The following is a 26386-nucleotide window of genomic DNA, read 5'->3' on the forward strand; positions in this document are numbered from 1 at the left end:
GGCTACGGCCGCGGAGCTGAATGCCCAGGCGGGGGCCGCTCCCGCTGAGCGCCCAGCGAAGCCCGGCCCGGGGCGCTCCAGCCAATCCCCTCGGACGCTGCCGGCGGCTCCTCCCCCCGCTGCCCGCGGATTGGCCGGCGTCGGGCTCCGCGGCCTCTCCAATATGGCGGCGCCCAGCGCAGCCCGCACTTGCGAGGACTTTGCCGAGTTCCAGGTACCGGCGGGGCCCCTCTGGCGCCGGGCGCTGCGCCCGCGGGCAGCAGGGCCGGGGGCGGCGGGAGCGAACCTGCCCCAGCCGGGGGGTCACGGGAGCGGGCGGGAGCGGCCGGCTGTGCCCCACGCGGAGCCGGGGTCAAAGGGCCTCGCCCCGGCGCGGGCCCCAGGGGGCCCTGACTGACAGCGGGGCGCGAGTTCCCTCCCCCGCGCAGGGGGGGACAAGGCAGGCGAGCGCCCCTCTCCCCAACCCGGAGCGTGGGCGCCAAGGTGCCCCCCAGCCCCCGCCTACAGCCAGACAGGAGCAGGGCGCGTTTCTCGGGGGAGACGAGTGTCCGGGCGGCGGGGGGGTCTAGGAGCAGGGCCAGACGGAGCCATTCCGGCGCACCGGGCAGTTTAATTGCACCCCGGGTTGGGGGAGGGCACATGCGCGGCCCCGCACCTGCGCTGGTGCATGGGGAGGGCATGCGCAGCTGGCGGCGGCAGGACGCACGTGCCCGGCCCAGCTACCACCGCTGGCGTGCCACCTGGGGCAGGCTGAGCCTGGCCATGCATGGCCCCGCAGCCGCAGGGGGAAGGGCGCTGCTGGCTGGTGCTGCGGGGGTTAACGCGGCCTCCGCCCCAGGTGGCCACTGCAGGGTGGCTGCTGGCAGTTGCTGCAGCGTGCTCCTTACAGCTGCCATCAGACACCCCCCCCATAGGTTGGTGTCCTCGGCAGCTGCCCGGCTAGCCCATGCCTTAATCCGGCCCTGTCTAGGAGGGAGGGAGAGAGTGAGAGTGAGTGTGTGTGTGTGTGTGTGTATGGATTCCCGGGTAGTGACAGTTGCACTGGGAGTGGGAGGCGCTAAGGAAAGAGCATGAGGCAGCAGAGTCTCAGTTGAAGTCATGCGTGGGGCATTGTCCGCGCTTACTTCTCCTAGTGTAGTTGCAATTTATGCCTGCAAAAAGGTTGCTTTGCTAGTGTAGCTTATACTAGTCTAGTGGTTCCCAACTTCTTAATATTGTGACCAGCAAACCCATTCACGCACTTTTGGTGGACTGATAATATTTTATTTGCATATTTATAATGCAAATAGTGAATATGCAAATATTATGTTACATGTCCACAAACCCACTCACCCATTGACCCCGTCTTGTCACTGCGCATCCCTCTATCTCCAATCCCAGGACCTTCTGACGCCAGCAAGCCAGCACTGGTACAGGTTGCGCCTCCCAAAACCGGGACTCTCTCATCTGGCAACACCCATGGTTCGGCAGAACCACAGCTGTTCCTGAACAAGAAAGCCCCGGGGCAGGAGGGCCAGCAGCAACCCAGCTTGGACCAGGGCAGCTCAGTCAGGGCCATGTGCCACCCAGCAGCAGTGCTGGTGCCATGTGCTGGCAGTGGGGCTGAGACAGCAGCTCTGGCAGAGGGTCTGGAACAGCCTTGTCACCTGGCTGGCAAAAGGGCTGAAGGCGCTGGCAGCGAGGAAGGGTGGCAGGTGGAAGATGACGGGACCTTCCATGGTCTGGCAAATTCCCTCATCCAGGACCGCCCTGGTCCCGAGGGTGCTGGACCAGGGATGTCCAACTATACTCCGCGTGTCTGTATTAGTAAACCTTCCAAACCCATCATCTGATATCCCCTATATCCCACTAACCCCATTACTTCACAAGTCTGTCTTGTCAAGCCTGTCACCCCGGTTCACACCCCCTCCTGCCAACTTCCTTTTGCCAACCAGCTCTATCTTACCTGGAGCCCATCCTGCATCCAATCTCATTACCAACCTTGGTGCGCTGTATCCCGGTGACCCCTAACTTAAATTGACAACCTACCATTTCCCTGACTCCTGCCCCACCACTCCCAGATCCTGCCATCCATTCCCTGTGCTCCAGGATCCTGCCCAACTACCTCCAGTGCCACTTACTCCACAACTGTCTGTTGTGCAAAACCCTGATCCAGCCCCACTGACCCTGCCCGTTCTATAAGCACCCGATCCTGCTCAGACACCCTCAGATCTGCTGCCTCCTGAGACAGAAGCATGAACTGTGCCGCTCCTGGCTCCATAACCACTGGCCCATTGCAACCCGCCCCCTCTTGCCCTTTGACCTCTAACCCCTGCCCTCCCTCAGCCCCAGCCCTACCCTCTTAACCTCTAGCCCCAACCCAGCCCCTTCCTCCCCAGTGCCTAACACCCTTTGACCCCCCACCACCCCTGTGCCCATTGACCTTTTAACCTCTGACCCCTACAGTCCATTACAGCACCCTCTTACCCCATGACCCCACCATGCCCTCACCAAACACCCCTTTAACCTCATCTCACCCTTGCTGTCCCCAAGGAGAGGCTGCCCCCTCTAGGGAACGTGGCCTGGGAAGCAACCTGTGCAGTCAGGGGGAGTGGATGTTGGTGGTGCGGACGCTTCCTCCTATGTGTCCCCTCCCTCCCCAAGCATGTCTTGTGCCCTCATGGGCAGAGTTGCGTGGGGCGGAAGTGCAGAGCCCTGGCTGGGCTGCCATCTTACTAGGGAGGAAGGCACCTCCTGCTTTACCTCTTCCTGCTGCTGCCTCAGCTCCAGCACCGCTGCCAGGCAAAATCAGCCACCATGGCTGCCAAGGTGAAGCCAGCTGCTGTGTGATAGCTCAGGGGGCTGGGGTGAACCTGGCCCCCAGATCTGCTGTGAACAGCTGGCTTGATCTCCAGCAGCCAGTGGTTGGGAACTGCTGTGCCAGTGCACTAAGCAAACAAGCAGTGCTGGCTAAAACATTTTTTTCTGGTGTAAAGCATCTCTGTTAGCGGTTTTGCTGCTCTGGAAATGTTGCTAACCTCACCCCTCTTGGCCAGCTAACCAATTTTACGATCCAGCAAAACTCTTAAATGTAGACTCTTATAAGTAGACAGGATCTAAGCAAAGTTGAGCAGTCCTCAGAAGATATGGACACTATATTGTTTCATGTATCCCTGTAGTTGAAGCCCTGTTGGTTCCAAGGTATTGGAGAGATGAGGTAGGTGAGGTGAAGTCTTTTATTGGTCCAACTTTTGTTTGGTGACAGAGACAAGCTTTTGAGCCACACACAGCTCTAGGACCTGAAGATATTGGAAGTAATATATTTTGTAATCATAATCATAGAGCTGGAAGAGATCTCAGGAGGTCATCAAGTCCAGCCCTCTGCCCAAGGCAGGACCAATCCCAACTAAATCAACCCAGCCAAGGCTTTGTCAAGCTGAGATTTAAAAACTTCTAGGGATGGAGATTCCTCCACCTCCCTAGATAACCCATTCCAGTGCTTCACCACCCTCCTAGGGAAATAGTTTTTCCTAATATCCAACTTAGACCACCCCCAGTGTAACTTGAGACCATTGCTCCTTGTTCTGCCATCTGTCACTACTGTGAGCAGCCTTTCTCCATCCTCTTTGGAACCTCCCTTCAGGAAGTTGAAGGCTGCTTTCAAATCCCCCCTCACTCTTCACTTCTGCAGACTAAACAGACCCAAGTCCCTCAGTCTCTCCTCATAGGTCATGTGCTCCAAGCCCCCTAATCATTTTGGTTGCCCTAAGCTGGACCCTCTCCAATGCCTCCACATCCTTTCTATAGTGGGGGGCCCAGAACTGGACACAATACTCCAGATGTGGCCTCACCAGACCTGAATAAAGGGGAATCACTTCTCTAGATCTGCTGACAATGCTCCTCCTAATGCAACCTAATATGCCATTAGCCTTCTTGGCTACAAGGGCACACGGTTGACTCATATCCAGCTTCTCATCCACTGTAACCCCCAGGTCCTTTTCTGCAGAACTGCTACTTAGCCATTTGGTCCCCAGGCTGTACCAATGTTTGGGATTCTTCCATCCCAAGTGCAGGACTCTGCACTTGTCCTTGTTGAACCTCATCAGATTTCTTTTGTCCCAATCCTCTAATCTGTCTAGATCACTCTGGACCCTATCCCTGCCCTCCAGCGTATCTACCTCTCCCCCTAGCTTAGTGTCTTCTGCAAACTTGCTGAGGGTGCAATCCATCCCCTCATCCAGGTCATTAATAAAGATATTGAACAAAACTGGCCCTAGAACCAATGTTTGGGGCACTCCGCTAGAAACCGACCGCCAACCTGACATTGCGGTATTGATCACTACCCGCTGGGCCTGACATTCTAGCCAGCTTTCTATCCACCTTACAGGCCATTTATCCAATCCATAGTCCCTTCACTTGCTGGCAAGAATATTGTGGTAGACCGTATCAAAAGCTTTGCTAACATAAGAACATAAGAACAGCCGTACTGGGTCAGACCAAAGGTCCATCTGCCGACTGTGGCCAATACCAGGTGCCCCAGAAAGGGTGGACCGAAGACAATGATCAAGCGATTTGTCTCCTGCCATCCTTCTCCATTCTCTGACAAACAGAGGCCAGGGACACCATGTCTATCCCCTGGCTAATACCCCTTTATGGTATATCACATCCACTGACTTCCTCATATCCACAAAGTCAGTTACCTCATCATAGAAGCTAATCAGATTGGTCAGGCACAGCTTGCGCTCGGTGAATCCATGTTAACTATTCCTGATCACTTTCCCCTCTTCAAAGTGCTTCAGAATGGATCACTTGAGGATCCCCCTCCATGATTTTTCCAGGGACTGAGGTAAGGCTGACACATCTGTAGTTTCCTGGATCGTCTTCCTTCCCTTTCTTAAAGATGGGCACTACATTTGCCTTTTCCAATCATCTGGGATCTTTCCTGATCTCCACGAGTTTTCAAAGATAATGGCCAAATGCTCTGCAATGACATTTGCCAACTCCCTCAGTACCCTCGGATGCATTAATTTGGACCCATGGATTTATGTACGTTTAGCTTTTTTTAAATAGTTCCTAACTTTTTCTTTCCCCACCAAGGGCTGCCTACCTTCTTCCCCTACTGTGTTGCCTAGTGCATGTGTCTGGGAGCTGACCTAGTCCGTGAAGATAGAGGCAAAGAAAGCGTCGAGTACTTCAGCTTTTCCCACATCATGTGTCACTAGGTTTCCTCCCTCATCCAGTAAGGGCCCCACACCCTCTCTGATCACCCTCTTATTGATAACATGCCTTTCTTGTTACCCTTCACATCCCTTGCTAGCTGCAATTCCAATTGCACTTTCACCTTCCTGATAACTCTCCTGCATTCTTGAGCAATATATTTATACTCTTCCCTAGTCATCTGTCCAAGTTTCCACTTCTTGTAAGCTTCCTTTTTTGTGTTTAAGCTCACAAAGGATTTCCCCGGTAAGCCAATCTGGTTGCCTCCCATATTTGTTTTTCTTACTGCGCATCAGGATGGCTTCTTCCTATGCCTTCAATAAAGCTTCTTTAAAATACTGCCAGCTCTCCTGGACTTCTTTCCCCTTCATGTTAGCATCCTAGGGAATCCTGCCCATCAGTACTCTGAGGGAGTCAAAGTCTGCTCTTCTGAAGTCCAGGGTGTATATTTTGCTAATCTGCTTTCTTCCTGTGATCAGGATCCTGAAATCTACTATCTCATGATCACTGCTTCTCAGGTTGTCACCCACCTCTATTTCCCCTACTAGTTCCTCCCTGTTTGTGAGCAGCAGGTCAAGCTGCCTGTGTCCCCTAATCAGTTTCTTCAGCACTTTTACCAAGAAGTTATCCCCAGCATTCTCCAAAAATGTCCTGGATTGTCTGTGTCCTGCTGTATTGGTCTCCCAACAGATGTCAGGGTGATTAAAGTCCCCCATCAGAACCAGGGCCTGTGATCTGGAAGTTTCTCTCAGTTGTCTGAAGAAAGCCTCGTCTACTTCATCCACCTGATCCGATGGACTATAGCAGACACAAACCACAACACCAACTAGGGAAGTGGTGGAATCTCCATCCTTAGAGGTTTTTAAGACTTGGCTTGACAAAGCCCTGGCTGGTTTGATTTAGTTGGGATTGGTCCTGCCTTGGGCAGGGAGCTGAACTTGATGACCTCCTGAGGTCTCTGCCAGCTCTATGGATACGTTTAGACTACATGGCTCCGTCGATGGAGCCATGTAAAATAGTTTACTCAGCATAGTCAAAGAAGCGGGGATTTAAATAATCTCCATTTAATAAAAATGGCTGCTGCGCTGTGCCGACGATCAGCTGATCCGGCACAGCGCAGCAGTCTAGATACGGCGTGGTCGACAAGGGAAGCCTTTGTTGACCGCTTCGGTAAACCTCGGCATACCGGAGCGGTCAACAAAGGCTTCCCTTGTCGACCGTGCCATATCTAGACTGCTGCGCTATGCTGGATCAGCTGATCGTCGGCACAGTGTGGCAGCCATTTTTATTGTAATAAAGCAGGGATTAATTAAATCCCTGCTTCTTTGACTGTGCCAAGTAAACTATTTTATATGGCTCCATCAACGGAGCCATGCAATCTAGACATACCCTATGATTCTATAACACCCCTGTTGCTTCCATCTCTAAACTTAACCCATAGACTCTCAACAGGCTTTTCTCCCTCTATAAACTGGAGCTCCGAGCAGTCCTACTGCTCTCTTACATACAGTCAAGTAACAGAGGGGTAGCCGTGTTAGTCTGAATCTGCAAAAGCAGTGAGGAGTCCTGTGGCACCTTATAGACTAACTGAAGTGTAGGAGCATAAGCTTTCGTGGGCAAAGACCCACTTCGTCAGATGCATGTCATTATCAAAGAGGCTGACAAAGGAGGTGCTGTTGTCATCGTGAACAGGCCTGACTACCTAAAGGAGGCTGCCAGACAACTCTCCAATACCAAATTCTACAGGCCTCTTTCCTCAGATCCCACTAAGGAATACACTAAGAAACTGCACCATCTGCTCAGGACACTCCCTACACAAGCACAGGAACAAATTGACACACCCTTAGAGCCCCGACCAGGGTTGTTCTATCTATTACTCAAGATCCACAAACCTGGAAATCCCAGACGCCCCATCATCTCGGGCATTGGCACTCTCACTGAAGGACGTCTGGCTATGTGGACTCTCTGCTGAGACCCTACGCCACCAGCACTCCCAGTTACCTCTGTGACACTACGGATTTCCTGAGAAAACTACAATGCATAGGTGATCTTCCAGAAAACACCATCCTAGCCACCATGGATGTAGAGGCTCTCTACACAAACATCCCACACATGCATCTGACGAAGTGGGTCTTTGCCCACGAATGCTTATGCTCCTACACTTCAGTTAGTCTATAAGGTGCCACAGGACTCCTCGCCGCTCTTACATACAGTGCAACTCCTCCTCCTTTTTTCCCTCGCCTGTTCTTGCTGAACAGTTTATTCCCTTCTGCGGCAGTGCTCCAGTCATGCGAGTCATCTCACCAAGTCTCCGTGATTCCAATCAAATCATTGTTCTTTGACTGGGCCAGGGCTTCTAATTCTTCTTGTTTGTTACCCAGGCTTCTTGCATTGGTATACAAACACCTTAGATAACCAGTTGATCACCCTGCCTTCTCCATTAGAGTTAGGGGTCCTCCTTCGTTGCTCGCTCCTCCTTGTGTTTCTTCCTGGTATCTGACTTCCTCACTCTACATCAGGGCTTTGGTCACCGTCCCCCAACAAACCTAGTTTAAAGTCCTCCTCGCTAGGTTTGCAAGCCTGCCCACGAAGATGCTCTTTCCTCTCTTGGTTAGGTAGATCCCATCTCTTCCTAACAAGCCTTGTGCTCGGAACAGAATCCCATGGTTAAAGAAACCAAAGCCCTCTCTGCGACACCACCTGCGCAACCACACATTTACTTCCTCAATTCATCGACCCCTACCCAGACCTTTTCCTTCAACAGGGAGGGTGGATGAGAACACTTGCGCTTCAAATTTCTTGATCCTTCTTCCCAGCGCTACGTAATCCGCAGTGACCCGCTCAAGGTCATTCTTGGCTGTATTGTTAGTTCCCACATGAAGAAGCAGGAAGGGGTAGCAATCCAAAGGTTTGATCAGTTTTGGAAGAGTCTTGGTCACATCCTGAATTCAAGCTCCCGGTAAGCAGCACGCTGCTCGAGATTCCAGGTCTGGACGGCAGATGGATGACTCAGTCCTTCTTAGGAGGGAGTCCCCAACCACCACTCATCTTTGTCTTTTGGGGGTGGTGGTCGTGGAACCCCCATCCTTAGGATGCATCCCATGCTTTCCAGTGGATGGTGTTCCCTTCTGATTTCTTCCTGAGAGGTCTCTGCTAAAGCATTCTCCACCACAGTGCCTCGGAGAGAGCCTGAAAGCGGTTACTTACCTCTACAGGAACCCGAGTTGGCTGCCTTCTCCTAGAGGTCACATGCTGCCAGTTCTCTTCCTTGTCTTGTACTGCCCTCACTGGCTCTTCAGCCTGCTGTGCCTGCAGGATTAAATGCTGCCTTCTGTGAAGAAAGTCTTCATCCTCTCTGATGGGACATAGGGTTGATACTTGGGCCTCAAGTCCTCTAACTTTTTCTTCCAAAATGATGACCAGCTTGCACTTAGTGCAGATGAAATCCCTTCTATCTTCTGGGAGGAAGACAAACACGGCACATGCTGTGCAGGTAACAACAGCAGATCTATCGCTATCCATACCTGCCTTCCTTCTGAGAGATTCTTGAGATGTTTTTAAATGCCTCCTGAGCTCCTCTGGGACATTTCCCAGGCAGACTTGCTTGTTGGCTGCTGCCTTGTTCGCTGCTCTCTGCGTTCGCTCTGACTGCCTTTTGTATAAGGCTGAGGCTAGGCCCAGCTCAAAGCCTTGCCTCTGATGCAGTCAACTCCTGAAGGATCACCTGAGCTCAGGAAGTATTGATTATACTTTAATGTAAAGGTTTTTAAGAATGGCGAGTGTCCCTCGCCCCCTTCCCAACTCCCTGTTTGCAACCCTTGTTCGCAAAGCTGCTTGGTCGCTGACTCACCCATCTTGTCTCTCTAATGTGATGCTTCATTTAACTCCTGTTCAATTGACATAGCACCCAAAGGCCGAGATTAATTGTTCCCTTTCTGATGCTTGCTGTTCATTGACAGACAGTTAGTTGTTTATCTGGCTTTATGTTTTTATATCCCTTGCTAAATAACATGCCTGGTTTGGCATTCATGTTCGCATGCCTGAAACTAGAATTTGTATGCAGGCTATTTATAGTTTTTAGCAAAATATTCAGAATTCCCCCATTCCATGTCAATGGATATAAATGGATATTTGAGAAGTTAAATGTAACCCAATTTTTAGATTTCATGTGATGGCAGGTATCATAGAAGTGCACTAATGCAGTAGTATTACAGGAAAGAATTAAGGAAGAATTAAGTCAACTTTGTATCTAAGGGTATGTCTACACTACAAAGTTAATTCGAACTAACGGACGTTAGTTCGAATTAACTTTCATAGGCACTACACTAGCGCTCCGCTAGTTCGAACTTAATTCGAACTAGCAAAACCTCATTTTACGAGGATTAAGCCTAGTTCGAACTAGCTAGTTCGAATTAAGGGCTGTGTAGACCCTTAATTCGAACTAGTGGGAGACTAGCCCTCCTCAGGTTTCCCTGGTGGCCACTCTGGCCAACACCAGGGAAACTCGTCTGCCCCCCTCCCGGCCCCGGACCCCTTAAAGGGGCACGGGCTGGCTACGGTGCCCATGCCAGGTGCAAGCCTGCCAGCACCCAGCCAGCAGACCCTGCACCTGGCACAGATCGAGCCACCCACCCGATGCCCCCCAGTCCTCACCCTCTTCCCGGGACCAGGCTGGCGGCTCCCGGGAGCTTGCCTGGGACCGCAAGAGGCGGGCACCCGCCTGGGCTAGTGCAGACATCGTGGACCTCGTCCACGATCTCCGCACTATGCACAGGAAAGTGGCCGGCTAGGGCAGGAGAGCTGCCAGCTTGGCCACCCAGGAGCAGGTGTGCAAGAGAATCAAGGGGGTCCACTGAGACCCTGAGCTTACAATGGCCGTCCTGGGTCAGACCAAAGGTCCATCTAGCCCAGTAGCCTGTCTGCCGACAGTGGCCAACCCTAGGGACCCTGGAGGGGATGGACCGAAGACAGTGACCAAGCCATTTGTCTCGTGCCATCCCTCTCCATCCTTCCACAAACCTTGGGCAGGGACACCACTCCTACCCCCTGGCTAATACCACTCCATGGACCCAACCTCCATGACTTGATCTCACTTCCCTTTAAACTCTGTTCCAGTTCTAGCCTTCACAGGCAGCAAGGAGTTCCACAGGTTGACTCTTTGCTTTGTGAAGAACAACTTTCTGTTACTAGTTTGAAGCCTGCTACCCATTCCTTTCCTTTGGTGTCCTCTAGTCTTCTTTATGGGAACTAATGAAGAACTTTTCTGTATGCACCCTCTCCACCCCACTCATGCTTTTAGAGACCTCTATCCTGTCCCCCCTCCGTCTCCTCTTTTCTAAGCTGAGAAGTCCCAGTCTCTTTAGCCTCTCTTCATATGGGACCTGTTCCCAACCCCTGATCATTTTAGTTGCCCTCCCCTCTCCCAGCCTCTCTCTTCCCCTCTCCCACCTCCTTTTCCCAGTCTCCCCCAGTTTTGTTCAATAAAGACAGATTCCATTTTGGAAGACACGTTATCTTTATTTTGTACATCAATAAGAAGAGGGGCTAGGGAAGGGTAAGTGGAAGGAGGTGAGGGAGGAATGGGGCACGAGCCCCCGATGGAGAGGACTGGGCTGGCTCTGCGGGCTTCTGGGGGTGGAAGCTCTCCTGCAGCCCCCCAATTGCCCCCTCTCCCCAGATGGCAGCCTGCGGCAAGTGCAGCTGGTCTGATGGCTGAGTGGTGTGATGTGCCCAGTGTGGGTAGTCCGGGCAATCCAAGCCAGGACTGCTTTGCAAGCGGGGCACCCCTGAGAACTGTCTGTCCGGGGTGGGGGTCGGGACCCTTTAAGCACAGCCCTCGGGTAGCCTGAGACAGCATCTCCACGCTCTAAGTCCTCCTCTTATGCCGTGCCGGCACTGCTTCCGGCCATCCTTAAGTCCGGTTCAGGGACCACTTAATGTGGACATGCTAGTTCGAATTAGCAAAACGCTGATTTGAACTAGTTTTTTAGTCTGGATCCGTTAGTTCAAATTAGCTTAGTTCGAATTAACTAATTCGAACTAAGTTAGTTCGAATTAACGTTGTAGTGTAGACATACCCTAATATTGCTGAAATACACCAGCCACCTTGAGTTGCCTCGGGGGGTATGTCTAGACTGCATCCCTCTGTCAGCAGAGGGATGCAGATTAGGCAGGTTGACATTGCAAATGAGGCAGGGATTTAAATATCCCTTGCCTAATTTGCAAAAGTGGCCGCCACGTTATGCCATATGCCTCCTGGAAGGAGGTTTAGAGGATCTGTTGAAAAAGGTTTTTTCTCGACAGATCCCCCTCTAGACTGCTGCTTTTTGCCGACAAAGTGCTGAGTCTGCAAAACGCGGTGGCCATTTTTATGCAAATTAAGCGTGGAATATTTAAATCCCTGCCTCATTTGCAATGTCGACCTGCCTAATCTGCATCCCTCTGCCAACATAGGGATGCAGTCTAGACATAGCCAGGGATAGCACAATAGTTGATTCTGGAAAGATGAGGCTCTGTTGAAACCAGCTGAAAGCACCTCCCTGGCGTACTCACTGAGGGAAAGAGGGTCTTATGCAAGCTACCTGGAGAGCAGGGGAGTGGAACGCAGTAGCTTAGAGAACAAAGTGGAAATACTCAGAGGCTGTGGCCCAGATTTGGAACAATATTCACCCACAAAAAAATTCAGCAAACACTGTTTCATGGATGGCAAATTTCGGGTTTTTGGTTGGTTGGTTTTTTTCTATATTCTCCAGACAATACAGCTATTACAACAAAAAATGCTTAATTGAACAGTTTCTCTAAATTCCCTCTCATTCAGGTATAAACAAGGGTTTTTATTTTTATATACAGGAATTGCTCAGGGTGATGCGGACAATTGATGACAGAATAGTTCATGAATTAAACACTACGCTTCCAACAGCTTCCTTTGTAGGGAAAGTTGATGCAAGCCAAACCTGTAAAGAGCTCTACCAGTCTGTAAGTTTATCTGTTCTCTTATGGTCTTTTTCTCCCAATACCTGATGCTTCATTAAATATAGTGTCCAGAAAACAATCTCACCCATTCCTCGGCTGGTTACAAATTTCTGGCACAGTAAATAGTCCAATATACATCCACAACTGACCCCCTTAATTTTCTTTATGTAGCCACTCCTCATGCATATACAGGCAGTCCCCGGGTTACGTACAAGATAGGGACTGTAGGTTTGTTCTTAAGTTGAATCTGTATGTAAGTTGGAACTGGCATCCAGATTCAGCCGCTGCTGAAACTGACCGCCAGTTCTGACTTACATACAGATTCAACTTAAGAACCCCAAGTCAGCTGCTGCTGAAACTGATCAGCGGCTGATTCCAGGAAGCCCGGGGCAGAGCAACTCTGCCTTGGGCTTCCTGTAGTCAGCGCTGGTCAGTTTCAGCAGCGGCTGACTTGGGGACACCTGGGGCAGAGCAGCTGGGGTGCTGCTGGGTTGCTCCAGTAGCGTCGCTCCTCGGTGCTACTGGACCAACCCAGCAGCACCCCAGCTGCTCTGCCCCAGGCGTCCTGATTCAGCCGCTGCTGAAACTGACCAGTAGCGGCTGAATCAGGACGCCTAGGGCAGAGCAGCTGGGGTGCTGCCGGATTGGTCCAGTAGTGCCCAGAGCGGCGCTGTGGGACCAACCGGCAGCGCCCCAGCTGCTCTGCCCCAGGGTCCACAACAAAAGCCTGGTCTGCTTGGGGGGGGGGGGGAGGGGCACACTAGCTGCGTCCCCCTCCCCCCCCCCCCAGCAGACCAGGGGCACCAGGAGCAAAGCTGCAGCCATGGCGCGGTCCCGCGCCTCTGAGGCTTTGCCAGCGCAAAGCCTCAGAAGCGCAGGAACCCGCCGCTGCTGCGGCTTTGCTCCCAGTGCCCCTGGTCTGCTGGACATGGTCCCCAGCAGACCAGGGGCACCGGGAGCAGCTTTTCTCGCCCCGGAGGTCGAGATGGCGGGACCGCTGCCTGCGAGCTCCGGGTCGAGAGAGCCCCGTTCGTAAGTGTGGATCCGACATAAGTCGGATCCGTGTAAGTCGGGGACTGCCTGTATAGCTATTTTACAACAAATGCCATATGCAGAATTCCTCTTGCTGCACAGTAGCATGCCTGCAGGAAATACTGTGGATCTTATCAGGTTCTCATCCATGACCTGTCTAAATACCAAGCCTAATACATTTCTGCAGTACTTTCAAAACAATCTATAAAGCTAAGGTACAGATACTACTTGCTAAATTCATTTACTTGGTATTCTGAGCAACACTGCTTACCAGGATGTAGATTAAAGAGTCAAAACTGATTCTAATGGGAGCATAGACAGTGGATTCTAAAGATAATAGGAGCCACCAGACATGAAACTTTTATGTCATAGAAACTCCTCCCTGGAGCTGTTGATCCTATAAAATGGTAGGATGTGGGTGGGAATATAGTCTTGTACACAAGTGCTTACTTTGTGCTATATACAAGCAGTACCACTAGCACATCAGAGAAGATTTTACTATGCTGATGGGAGAGCTTTTGCTGCCAGAGTTGTTAATCCACCTCCCTGAGAGGAAGTAGCTAGGTCAATAAAAGAAGCTCTGCCTTAGATACAGAGCTGTCTGTACTGGGGGTTAGGTCGGTATAACTGTGTTGCTCAGAAGCGTGGATTTTTTACACCTTGATTGACATAACCAATGTAAGTTTATAGCATAGATCTGACTTAAGGAAACAACAGAGCAGTGGGGTGTGCCCCTATCAGAGGCAGCAAGGGGAGGGAGCTGGAGCTGGGGGGAGCCGGTTTAAAAGCTGGTTTCCCCCCCCCCCAGCACCATCTCCATGGAAGGTAGAGGGGTAGCAGGGACCATGTGCGAGCAGGGAATCAGCTGATTCCCAGCTCGTGCCCAGTCCCAGACTCTGTGCCTCTGCTGATTCCTGGCTTGTGCCGGGTCTGCCCCACTGTGCTTTAGCCTTTTAAATGTATTAAGAGTCTATAAGTGCAGGAGCTGCAGCGGGGTTAGCTCTTGGCTCAGGAGCTAACCCCACTGCGGCTCTGCCTTTTAAATACGTAAAGAGCATGTCAGCTCTTAATACATTTAAAAGCTCTTAATACATTTAAAGCATAGCGGGGGGGACCCAGCACGACCCGGAACAGCTGATTCCCAGCTTGTGCTGGGTTTCCCCACTGCACACCAGCCTTTTAAAAGGCTAAAGCGCAGCAGGAGTGACCCAGCATGAGCTGGCATTCAGCTGTCCCAGCTCACACTGGATCCCTCCTACTGCAGTTTAGCCTTTTAAATGTATTAAGAGCTGACAAGCTCTTTATACATTTAAAAGCAGAGCCACAGTGGGATTAGCTCCTGGGCCAGGAGCTAACCCTGCTGCCGTTCCCCTGCTTACTGACTAATCGATTAGTTGATTAAACTAAATTTAACATCCCTAGTGTTGATGAGAAGCAGCTTTGGGAAAGGTGTGACCTGTCACCTTAGTGTAATGGTGTAGTAGCTCACCTGTATCTTGTCTTGCCCTCAATTTACTTGATTTCAGTTTCTTCCTGTAGTTATATTATTGCAATTCAGTTTCTCCACCCTCCTTACAATATTTTATTTCCAATTCTGTGCAGCTGCCAGTTTGTGGAGAGTGAACTCCACTGCTGAGAGAGGGAATGGTTATTCTCTTCTTGTGGTCTAGGGAAATGGTGACCTGTCCCATAAACAGAAGTACAGAAGAGCAGTTGTGGCAAGATTGCTAGACTAACAAGGAGAGCTGCTATTGTAGCTGCACTGCAAAACTAAACACAGCCTGTTTTTTAACCTGTTTGGCTATGTCTACACTGGCATGATTTTGCGCAAGAACTTTTGCGGAAGAGTTCTTGTGCAAAAACTCTTCCAGAAGAGTGTCTACACTGGCATGTGCCTTTGCGCAAGAGATGTGCTTTTTCGCAAGAGCATTCGTGCCAGTGTAGACGTGCTCTTGCGCAAGAAAGCTCTAATGGCCATTTTAATCATAGGGCTTTCTTGCTCAAGAAATTCATGTTGACTGTCTACACTGGCCTCTTGCACAAGATCAGTTTATTCCTGAGTGGGAGCGTCAGAGTTGTGGCACAAGAAGCCCTGATTTCATACATTAGAACGTCAGTGTTCTTGCACAAGAACTCATGGCCAGTGTAGACAGGCAGCAAGTTTTGGTGCAAAAGCAGTTGCTTTTGCACAAGATCACACCAATATAGACACAACCTTTTTGTAATGTATAGGCTTTTTCTTCCAACAGGCAATTGAATGAGTTAATCTGACTCTCTTCTTCTCCAATTAGTTGATGGAGGCTCATGCCAGCAGAGAGAAAATAATCAAAAGCTGTATTGCTCAGACTTCAAATGTAGTAAAAACTCTCCGAGAAGAGAGGGAGAAGGCCCAGGATGACATAGTATTATTAAAGCATCTGAGGCAGGAGCAGACAAAGGTGAGTGGTGACACTTCCTGGAATTCATTCAGGGATAAAGAGGGTTGGTGTCTCAGCTAACTTACTGTTTTCATTGTGAAGATCTGTCAGCCCGTCCTGAATTCTAGCTCATACAACTCAAGTCTGGCTACTTGTTGAGTTGATTGGCAAGAGGACAGCCTTCAGTCCACGAGATAAAACTGTCCACACTTTTAATCTATAATTTGTTGCGACAACATACAAAATAAACAGTTTACTCACCAAATCGTAGAGTAGGGTCTTAACCAAATAACATCCATTTACATACAGTGAATGTTCCTTGTTTAAAAAAAGAAGAGAAGCAAATCTTTGTTAAAGGTATCCTGGCAGGACCTCATACCTTTTCAAAGCTTGTGCCTGCTGAAAACTAACATCTTGGAAAATAAACAAAATGCAAACACTAGTATATAGGGCAATGCACAGTTTAGCTAACATTTCCTAGAATCTTAAGTCTGCCTTCTCTGATGTCTGACACAAGGAGTGCTTCAGGGAGATGGCCCTACCAACCCCTTGCCCTTGTGAATGAGAGCTTAAACTGTTGTCTCCAGTGAGGTTGGCCAACCTATGCCTGGGTTGCTGTGTCAATGGTGCTCAAGAGTACAGGTCTGAACTGGAGTACTGATATCGGGCTTTGTGTAAACACTGAGAAAGTGGCAGTTTTTATTAGACCAGGTAAAGTAATGTTATATTCCTATTGCTATCCCCTTAGGGGCACAGTTGAGGTGCTGTGTGGTATGGATAACATTACTCTAACTATGCAATTTCTTTTCTAATGTACTCGCACATCAGTTTGCAGGGTCTGAGGCACTGCCAGGCAATTCTAACTCCCCCTTTATCAAGCTTGTATGAATATTCCTTGTTTTTAGAAGAGGTAGGTGGTGGCAGGGTATGATGGGAGGGCTTTGGGGTCACACATCACTGCCCTTCTGGTACCAGCAGTGCCTTCCTCCAATCCCCTCTTGCAATCAGTAGCATTGGAGGGGCCATAGAGTGGAGAAAAGTTTACTTATCAGCTGTGAGGGAGCACGTATACCAGCTTGAAGGTAGCCTAGGAGAAGGGAAGGCGACCTCCCGAGTCCCTACCCCGTGTCAGAGCCTAGCATGTCGGGGAATGGGTTTTCATACCTATGTATGGCATACAAAGCTTGCAGAGGAGAGAAGTGCCTTATTGATGTCAATGGGCATTCTCTTCCCCACTTGCCCCATCTCAGTGCCATGTGCCTGTGACCTGCACAGAGCATGCCCCTCTCCGTTCCCTACTCCATTTTCTGTACAGTGCGCTTGTGGCATGCACCGAGTGTACGTGTGAGTTCCTTAGGCAAGCTGGGTCTGTTGTTCCTTGCGCTGCTCAGCAGGAGGTCATTGAGCCTTGTTTGGCCCAGAACTGATTTATCTTAGCCAGGACTCATAGGGTGCGTCTACAAAGCACCCTAAACTTGAAACAAGATAAGCAATTTTTCAAATCTATTTTGAAATAACTTATTTTGTCCCTCTGACTTAAAAGAAATTCCAAGTGTCCTGAATACTGGTCCTTGAGCACTTCAGTCCCTCTGACTTTTTGAATTAATTCCTTTAATGGCTCTTTAGGAAAAAAAAAAAAATCCTAATAGCCATCCTCATTTTGATTATCCTTCCACTTTCGTGAAACTGACCCGTTTTGTGAACACTCAATCCAGGATTATTTGGTATGACCAGCTCTTGTATAATGTCCTCACTGTAGTTCCCTCTAGGGTGTGTGCCTGAGCAGCTGGGCATGAGGGAATGAAGGACTGCACACCTAATTAGTAGAGCCATGCAGCTGTGGCTTGTCTAGTTAGGTGCTTGAACCCTGGCGAGGACACACATGTAAGAAGAGATGGTGGCCTTGGCGGGCATAGGAAGTATGGAGTGAGGTGCAGAAGTGTGGGAATTTTGAATGTGCAGGGCTGCAGTGGCTGGAGAGAGATACGACTCTCCCCAGCTCCAGGACTGCACTGCTGGGTGGAGAGAGCCGGTATTGGGCATGCTTACCAGGTAACAGGTTAACACTTTACATCCCTAGTCTTAACTGTAGCTCCTTGAGATGATTTGCCTGTATGAATTCATACATCAGAAAATTCCCGCAATTTTCTAGCCTGCATCTTTTGTGGTTGTACATTTGTACTTATGGCCTTATGCTTGAAAGCAAATGAAAGAACAAATTTGTCACTCATTTCCCTCTGAAAAATTCTGCACAGCCTGAATGTTCCCTTAAAAACTCCATGATCTTGTTTAGTTAAGGATTTAAAATAGGGCTGCCAAGCAATTATTTTAATTGTGCAATTAATTGAGATTAATTTTTTAATCGTGTGATTAGCCACAGTTTTAATCACTGCTAATAATAGAATACCATTTATTTAAATATGTTGGCTGTTTTCTGTGTTCAAATATATTGATTTTAGTTGTAACAGAATACAAAGTGTACCTTGTTCACTTAATTTTTGTTACTCATTTTTTATTACAGTGCAAATATTTGTATTTTTCAGCACTTAACAGAGATATCATTGTGCAATCTCTTTATCATGAAAGTTGAACTTTACAAATGTAGAATTATGTACAGAAAATCCCTGCCTTCAAAAATAAAACTTTAGTGCCTACAAGCCCACTAGGTCCTACTTCTAGTTCAGGCAATCGTGGAGACAGACAAGTTTGTTTACATTTACAGGAGATGAAGCTGCTCACTTCTCATTTGATATCACCTCAAAGCGAGAAAAGGTGTTCACGTGTGTGACGGACCGGGCCGTGTCTGGGCACAGCTGAGGGCGTCCGCTCAGGGCGAATTGCTCAAATCCGGGGCTCCTTACAGCCCCCAGACTGGTGACCTTTCCAAACCGGCCACAAACCAGTCCCTCAGAGTGCTTCAGCAGCCTGCCTGAAGCCTCCCGAGCAAAACCCCTCCGACACCCCAGCAATATCCGTGCCCCAGATGGCCCCGGGCCTCATACACAGGTGAGGGGTCCTAACACCCAATCCCACCTACCCCGAACAAATTCTGTCCGGTTCCAAGAAACCAGCCACAGATCCCTGGTCAATTTACCCTCTGGATCTTACCCACAAATCACGCTGGGCCAATCCTTTAGAATCTAAATCTAAAGGTTTATTATCACAAGAAAGAAAAGCATGAGAGTAAGGTTGTTAAAGAATATTACGTTACATGCACCGAATCTCCCAGTCCTCGATGCAGGCTCTAGCAGAGATGTTACAGCTGCTGGTTTAAAAGTTCTTGTTGCACATCCCAGCATCAGGATGGGTTCACAGGTCTTCCAGGCTCTTCGACCCCTGCAATGCTGCCTCTGGCATGAAGTGCTGAGCTGAGAACAAAAATGGCATCGACCGCATGGCCTCTTTATACCTCCTTCCTGGCCTCTTCTAGTATGTAGCAGGTCACCTGGACAGAGGCCAATCTCTGTGTTTCCTGCTGGCTGCTCTCAGGTGACAGCCCCCATTCTTTAGGTGTGTCCATAGCCCATTGACAGCCATTGTTCCACAGGGCCTCGGTAATTAGCATGTCCACAGGCTCGGCCCTGCCCAATGCTTAACCACATGCAGGGAAATCTTCAGTGTCTATAAAAGTACATGCTAATAATTGCACACACAGACATTATACAAACACCAGAACAGCATACATAGGATTATCAGATAATAAGCTTCTATTCAATACCTCACATGGCCCCCTCCTATACCATTTTTGGGGCCAACACCCCCACCTATGGGTGCATCAGTGATCTGGCTGCTCCCCTCAAGATCCAGCCACGTGACAACGTGGCACTATGCTAGCTGACATCACAATATATTTATGTACCAGATGTGCTAAAGATTCATATGCCCTTCTTGCTCCTTACAGGAATACCAGCTTTGCTGTCCCCAAGGGCCAGTGTACACACCAACTTCTTTGAGTCATAAGGTCACAGTACTGAGAAATTGATTATGAAAACAATCAAGTTTATTGTCAAAGCATTAAGAGCTAATGGAAGAGAAAGTTACATATAAAAGAATTCGTGCACATGTTTTAGGGTATGTCTAGACTTCAGGATTTTTTTGGGATATCAGAGGTATCCCAGAAAAACTCCACCATGTCCAGGGAATGCATTTGCTCCTCTTTTTGCGGAAGAGCAAACACATTCTTTCAGAAGCCTTGTCTTCCCTGTTCTAGGAGGAAGAAGGGATCTTCCAAAAGAGGGGGATTTTCCAAAATTTAGCCCAGTGTAGATGGGCCAAGTTTCAGAAAAGTCTCTTCTGAAAAAAAAATCAAAAAAAGGTGTAGTGTAGACCTAGCCTTAGTGATTAAACTTAACTTTAATGGTATAACCATCTGCCTAAAAGCCATCTTATCTTGCCTAAATGTCATTTGCAGTGCTTCCAACCAGGGCAGGTTGGAATTTCATTTTCATGAATCTAATCACACTAATTACTTCCTCAGGTGCAGGAAAAAGAACAATCTTTTTGCCTTCTCTTTGTATCCCCCAGAATTCATCCTTTGTCCCCGGAGTCAGGTTGACTCCCCCACCCCCAGGTTTTATTCCTAGGTGTGCTGATTTCTTATTGACTTACAGCCTCATGTGCACATTGTCTGTCTGAAAACAGGACTTCTGTTGTGTTGGTTTGCAGTGGGGATGTAAGCAAGCAGTCGACTACCGAAAAAGCCTAGGCTTAAAAGCCAGTTCCCCCCAGAACAGTCTCCATGTTGCCACCTGCCCCCACTTGCACTTCTACCCTGCGGGGGAGCAGGGGAGGCTGCCACGAAGTAGTCTCTGCCGACAGAGGGCCCACATCCCGCGGCAGCAGCAGAGGCTGCTCCACATCCCGCGGCAGGCAGAGGCTGCTCCACATCCCGCGGCAGCAGCCCTTGTCCGCAGCAGCCAGGACTGGCCACAAACACAGTGCCGTGGGGGGCGGTCCCTGGGGTTGCTTGCGCCAGGTCTGAGACCTACCCCCTGCTGTGGCTCTGCAGTTTAAAAATAGTAGTAGCCAGGCTGCCCGCTTGCCCGCCCAGCTCTTACATGTAAGCTGCAGAGCTGCAGTGGAGGGGAGTAGCTCCTGGACCCAGTGCAAGCCAGGACTGAGGCTTCCTCCCTTATTGACTAATTGTATAGTCGACAGAATTGATATCGACTTACACGATTAGTTACTCGCTTCCTAACATCCCTAGTTTACAGTGCTCACTGTACCCATGAACTGAGAAGCACATAGTTGAATATGCAGCCTTGTTTGCCAACCTGACCTTGACTCAGACATTGTTAGGAACATACTGAAAATGTCTCTGTGTGTGTTTATAGGTAGTTTGGGGGTGTGTAGACACATACACAGTATTTATACATACACCTCACACTAATACTGAAGACCAATATGACCCCAGCTTTTATACCGAAGACCTCAAATGCATGTTTTAGAGGTAGGTACTTTGAAAGCAGTGTGCTAGGTGCAGTGTTTGTCAGGAGTGACTGTTAAAGAACAGTGATCTCTTTGCCAGTTGGCATTGAGGCCTTTTTAGGGTCACATTATGTGAATTGGCAAGGCTGGGTAGGCCTGTTGTTAATATCTGACTCTGAACGGTCTCTGTCTTCTCTCACCCTACTTGCAGCTGAAGCTGATGCAGTCTGAACTGAATGTGGAAGAAGTAGTAAACGACAGAAGCTGGAAGGTACAGAAGCAAATCATTGTTTTTTAAAGTCCATAATGTTATCTGTGGAAACTGACATGTAATCACAATGCAGAGATGTGAAACAAATGGAGGGGATGGATAGGCGATGCTGGGGAAAAATAAGATGGGCAGTTCTAGGGAACTGGTTTGACTCCCACACCTTCGCCTCCCCTCTCAGCAGTTATTGGCTTACAGATAAAGAACTCTTCCAATAAACTGCCAAGGAAAGATAAAAACTGGCTTAAAGGTGAATGTGAGAGAGAGAAGGGCTTCAAAGTACATCACCTGCACGTTTCCGAGTCCCATTCAGATTTGTAAGACTGAAGGTACGTCTACACTGCAAGCTTATTTCGGAAAAAGCTATTCTGGAAGAGATCTTCTGGGATAGCTTGTTTCAAAATAGAGCTTCCAAGCTACAGGGAAGCCTCAAATTTGGTCTGAGGCAGGCTCCCCTAATGTGGATGCGCTACCTCATTTTAGAGCCCCAGGAGGCTCTGGGGAGGAGCTATTTTGAAACAGCAGCAGTGGAGCATCTACACACGCCCTCTTCTGAAAGAGCTTTTTCGGAAGAAGTGTTGTTCTTCATGGAATGAAGTTTGCCAACATCAGAAAAAGCCCTCCATTATTTCGATTTTTCTTTCAAAATAACACAACTGCTGTATGGATGCTAGTATTGTTTTTCTGGAATTATGGCCATTATTCCGCAAAAATGGTTCAGTGTAGACCCACCCTAGAAGTTAATGCTCTGTGTGTTTGGTGGTCTCTGATGTGAATTGGTTTACTGCAGAGGAGCACTTGTGGAACAAACAGCACCACATTTGTCATTATTTGGCCTTCTTGTGGACCATCTTCATTGGAGACACCTACGAATGAGTTGGCTAAGAAGACTGAACTATCTCCTACCTCTGGAGGGAGCTTCTGCATATCAGGATGGAGGCTTTCTGGTGCAGCGAGGCACTGTGTAGGAGAGAAGTTCTGGTGCTTATATTATGCCAGTTTGGGAACAGTTCGTTCTTCAGTTTCTGGGGCTGTTAATCTAGCACAAAGATCAATTTAAAGCCCAAAAGAAAATCTTGGAACTCTTGAAAATGGGCAAGTAATAGAACTCCTGGTCATCTTTCCCTGAAATCCTCTTGTAGTTTCCAATAGCACAGAAAGCTTTCTTTGTCAAGTTATCCAGCCTCCTCCCTCATTCCAGTGTCCCCTGTGGAAAGGGGATATGTTCTCAAGGCAGCGAATACTGACATCAGGCCAGGCTGAATTATGATCTTTGCTCTGGTACTCTGGAGCCAAGTTCCTTACACCCTGTCTAAGTAAGCTCTGGCCAGAAACAACTATATCTCATTTTTAAATTCTGATGCTCTGAAGAGGTTAAAAAAAGGGCTGCACAGCACAAAATACATACAAAGGATATGGATTTCCTTATATTTGGTTCAGATGAGAGTAGAGAATAAGAAACTAGGACTCTAGGATTTTATTCCCACTGCTGCAGGTGGCTGGCTGTGTGACGGAGTAAATAGAATTTCTTTCTATGTTTATCTTTCTGGGACATCAAAGTAAAAAGCTTTGAACCCATTGATTGAATTAGAGACAGTTAGTCTATTATGCTGTTGTGCAGTGTTACAAATTGCTGCTTAATTGCCCAATTTTGTAAGCAGTGGTGCACCAGAACTGAAACTGTCATTTTAAATTTTGTAGAAAAGTACGCAGCCCTTATGACAGAAACGTAAACTTAAAAATGCAAACTAATGCTGACAAGTATTTTGCAAGATGGTTGCAAAATAAGGGGGTGGAGGGTTTGAAGTGAAATTGTTGTCACTTCAGAATATTTTTCAGAAGATTTTCATGCCTTTGGCTAAAAAACATGACCAAAATGGTCGTTGGATTTTTGTTTCCTACAAACCAGGCTCTTAGTAAATAGTAAGTAACCAGGCTCGTTTTTATACCATCTTTTTATTGACAACAGCTTTATTATTTAGAAAAAAATTGAATTTGTCATCTTCATTCAGAGTATTTCGAACAATTCTACCCAGTACGTTGAGTCTATCAGCCTGAAATAGTATCTTTGAGGGAGGCAGGAATTGTTCCCATTCGTATCAATGGGAAGTTAACTCTGAATCCAGTAGTAGACACTAGGGAGGTTAAAAATCATGTGTGAGGGTAACCGCTGCAAAACTCTCAGTGGTCTCACGGTTCCCCGTGCTGCGGGCTCTGCGTGTGAACCTAAGCTTTATACTGCAGGGCCCACAGCGAAGCCTCCCTGGTTGTGAGACCACCTGCCCCTGCCTGCTTGGCTCCTGGGGAGGAGGCTTTGCTGAGTGTGAAGGACACCGATAAGCATCGGCTTATCAGTGAGAAGCTTAGCCACTTACTTACACCTCCCTAGTAGATGCTAAGGGTGTAAAATCCCGTTTAATTAGTTAACCGGTTAAACATCATGTTTGACTGGTTGACTAATTGAACAGGGGCAAGCAGGCTGGACCGACACCCCCCCACACACACCCATACACACCGTGGGCAGGGGCTGCTCCCGCCTGGCTGCTTCCGGCCCTGTGGCAGGCTGCCAGGTCCCAGTCCATGCTGGTTATGACCCAACAGTCCCATGGGATGGAGTAGCCTTCCATGTGCAGCAGGCTGGGGGCAGTTCTGAGGGAACGGTTAACCATTGCCCAGTAAGCATCACGGTGTCAATGGGTAACTTGGAAGGTAGATGTAACTTAGCAAAAAAGGGGGTTGTTTTAGGGGAGTGCCTATGAATAGAGCAGAATCTGGTTTATATCACCCATCTAGCCAGTCGGGGCTAGATTCACAAAGAGACGTAGGTGCCTAGGTCCTAAATTTAAGTGCCACTCAAAACGTTTGCTAAGCTGCCACCTAACCCTGCAGTCAACTAAAAATTACTCAGAGCCTGCATTTCTGCCATTAGGTCCATCAGGGACTTGAAGTTCCTTCCTCTGGGCATGCACGCTGCTGCCTCAGTCTTGGTGCCCATGCGCGCCTCTTATGCTGAATCCCCAGCAGGATCCTCAAACCAAGTGAAACTAGGCAGTGCTCTGCCTGTCTTGCCTGCAGGGCACAGTCTGGTAGGTGTTCTCAGAGCACTCTGAACTTCATGCAAAATGGGAGGGGAGGAGAGACCCACCTTTGAGGCAGGAGACCCAGGTTCAAATCTCTTCTCAGGCAGAAGGGGGCTTGAACAAATCTTTTAAAGTAGAATCTGAACTGTGCACCTTGCAAACTGGCAATTGCTTACTGAGGTTGGGGACAGACTCTAAAGATTCCCCCTTCCCCTTCCAGTGCTAGGAGCTCAATCCAAAGAGCATGGGACTGTGGAAAGGGGCAAACTTTGAAACAGCCTTAAGTACCTCTATAGAGTACCTCTACCCCGGACCTTGTAATTGATGTTATGAATCGGTATGAAGCCTGCATTGCCGCTCTTGCCGTTTCAGAGCTTAAAAGGTAAGTGTTAAGGTCTGGTTATTACTTGAGAAATCTCCATGATAAACCTTATTATCGCAGGCAGAGGGATTGAGTGTGAATTGCTGCTGAGCCGATGTTCTGACTTGATTCTAAGAGATGCTCTTGCCATTATTCATACTTGTCCAAACACAAACTAGAATCAAAATAACTAAATCAGTGTAAATTCTTTTGTTATTTTGGTGCAGAAGAATGATTTCAGATTGAGTGTTCTAGTTCGAGTTCATTTAAATTGTTTTCTATAGTTGCTTAATCCCATGAGTTGTGATTTGTTAATTTATCCACAAGCCAGTTGTATTTAGTATGAGTCCTCCAATTAGGAGACAGGAAGGTCGTCTGAGGTTAGTGGTTGGATTTACCTGATTTTAGCCAAACATGTTGCTGAAGGTGGCTGCTGCAGGTGCCTGGGGTGCTAGTATGAACACCTGAAGGATAGGTTGCTGTCAAGTAATTGAAATTGTTTTATCCCAAACCATTGCATTGATTGGAAACTGTATACAGTAGCACTCCAAAGCTTGAACAGACTGGTATGTCATTTGCATTTCATCCTCCACTATAATGCTCCACCCCAGGTGTGCACCAGAGCATCTGTTGAGCAGCGCAGTGATGCAAGACAACAGATTAGCTCAGAAAGTAAAGACTAATTTGTATCCAGCTAAAATACTCAAGTGAATGGAGACTGATAGAACGTAGTACGCTCAGACACTGGGGCCAGTGCTTTTCTCCCCGTGAAACGTGCCACAGGGGAGTGACCGCAAATTGCTAGGGTCTTAATTTTGTTTCATCTAAAAATGAGCCCATCTAGTAATATGCAGTCGCTTGGCACCAGACTGCAAGTGCTGGATACCTGCCTGCCGGGAGTGTGAGTAGGCCAAGGAGCTCCGTGAGTGCCAGTGAGCATTAGGGCTGCAAGGCCAGCCATCTGTCCTAGCTTGAAAACTTGCACTGTCGAATGGGAGACTTGCCAGGCTGGTGCCAGCTTGTGTTGTGTTGAGGATGCTTATGACAAGGAGTGACTCCCTTGTATTTTGGTCTCTTAGGTTTTTAATGAGCGCTGCCGAATTCACTACAAACCTCCAAAGAGCCAGTGATGCAGGGGTGCTTCCGCTGACAGTGTTCTGCAATCATGAGAGCAAAGCTGAAGAGACATGGGACGAGCTCCGGGGGACCTTTCCAGAAGCGGGAGAAGCCAGTCTCCTTTTGTTTTCAGACTCACCTACTTAAAATCTCACGTTCAGCTGATTCTCCTAATTAAGAGAAACCGACTTCAATTTTGTACAAAATGTGAAAAACTAATACATTTGATAGCTATTAAAAATTTCAGATGGAATGGGACACTGCCACTTTCTTGCATTCCTCCTCCTGCAGCAGCCCTAGAAGGGAAGTGGCAATAGAGAATTGCTCCGTCGGTCCTTGCACCATGAAGTCTTCCTGTATTACTGCTTTCATCTTGACCATAGGGGATTAATCTAATCTGCCCTTGGGTGTGAAACTGATGTGGTCAAAAAATATACACGTGATAGTTTGAGTGAGGTTAGTGGATATGAAAGTAGGAGACTAAAGATTTTGTCTGGAACCAGTTACCATAGACGCT

The 26386-nt window shown here is 48.5% G+C and overlaps 1 protein-coding gene across 3 annotated transcripts; it reads left to right on the plus strand.

Moving 5' to 3' along the window:
* Positions 1–58: 58 nt before the first annotated feature.
* Positions 59–26127, plus strand: MIX23 (mitochondrial matrix import factor 23). Of its 3 annotated transcripts, XR_012897002.1 has the most exons (6): positions 8510–8689; positions 12046–12171; positions 15492–15638; positions 21256–21315; positions 24613–24774; positions 25833–26127. XR_012897002.1 is itself a non-coding variant. In XM_075904399.1 (5 exons), exons 1-5 carry the CDS (start codon positions 164–166, stop codon positions 25881–25883), a joined length of 435 nt encoding a protein of 144 aa, XP_075760514.1. In that variant the 5' UTR covers positions 59–163; the 3' UTR covers positions 25884–26127. The 3 variants fall into 3 exon arrangements, 2 of the variants coding, with proteins under 2 accessions (XP_075760514.1, XP_075760502.1); XM_075904399.1 differs by lacking the exons at positions 8510–8689; positions 24613–24774 and adding an exon at positions 59–214; XM_075904387.1 differs by lacking the exon at positions 24613–24774 and having other exon boundaries at positions 8554–8689.
* The last annotated feature ends 259 nt before the right edge of the window (positions 26128–26386 follow it).

This window comes from Pelodiscus sinensis, chromosome 1, assembly GCF_049634645.1.
Source record: "Pelodiscus sinensis isolate JC-2024 chromosome 1, ASM4963464v1, whole genome shotgun sequence".
NCBI lineage: Eukaryota > Metazoa > Chordata > Testudines > Trionychidae > Pelodiscus > Pelodiscus sinensis.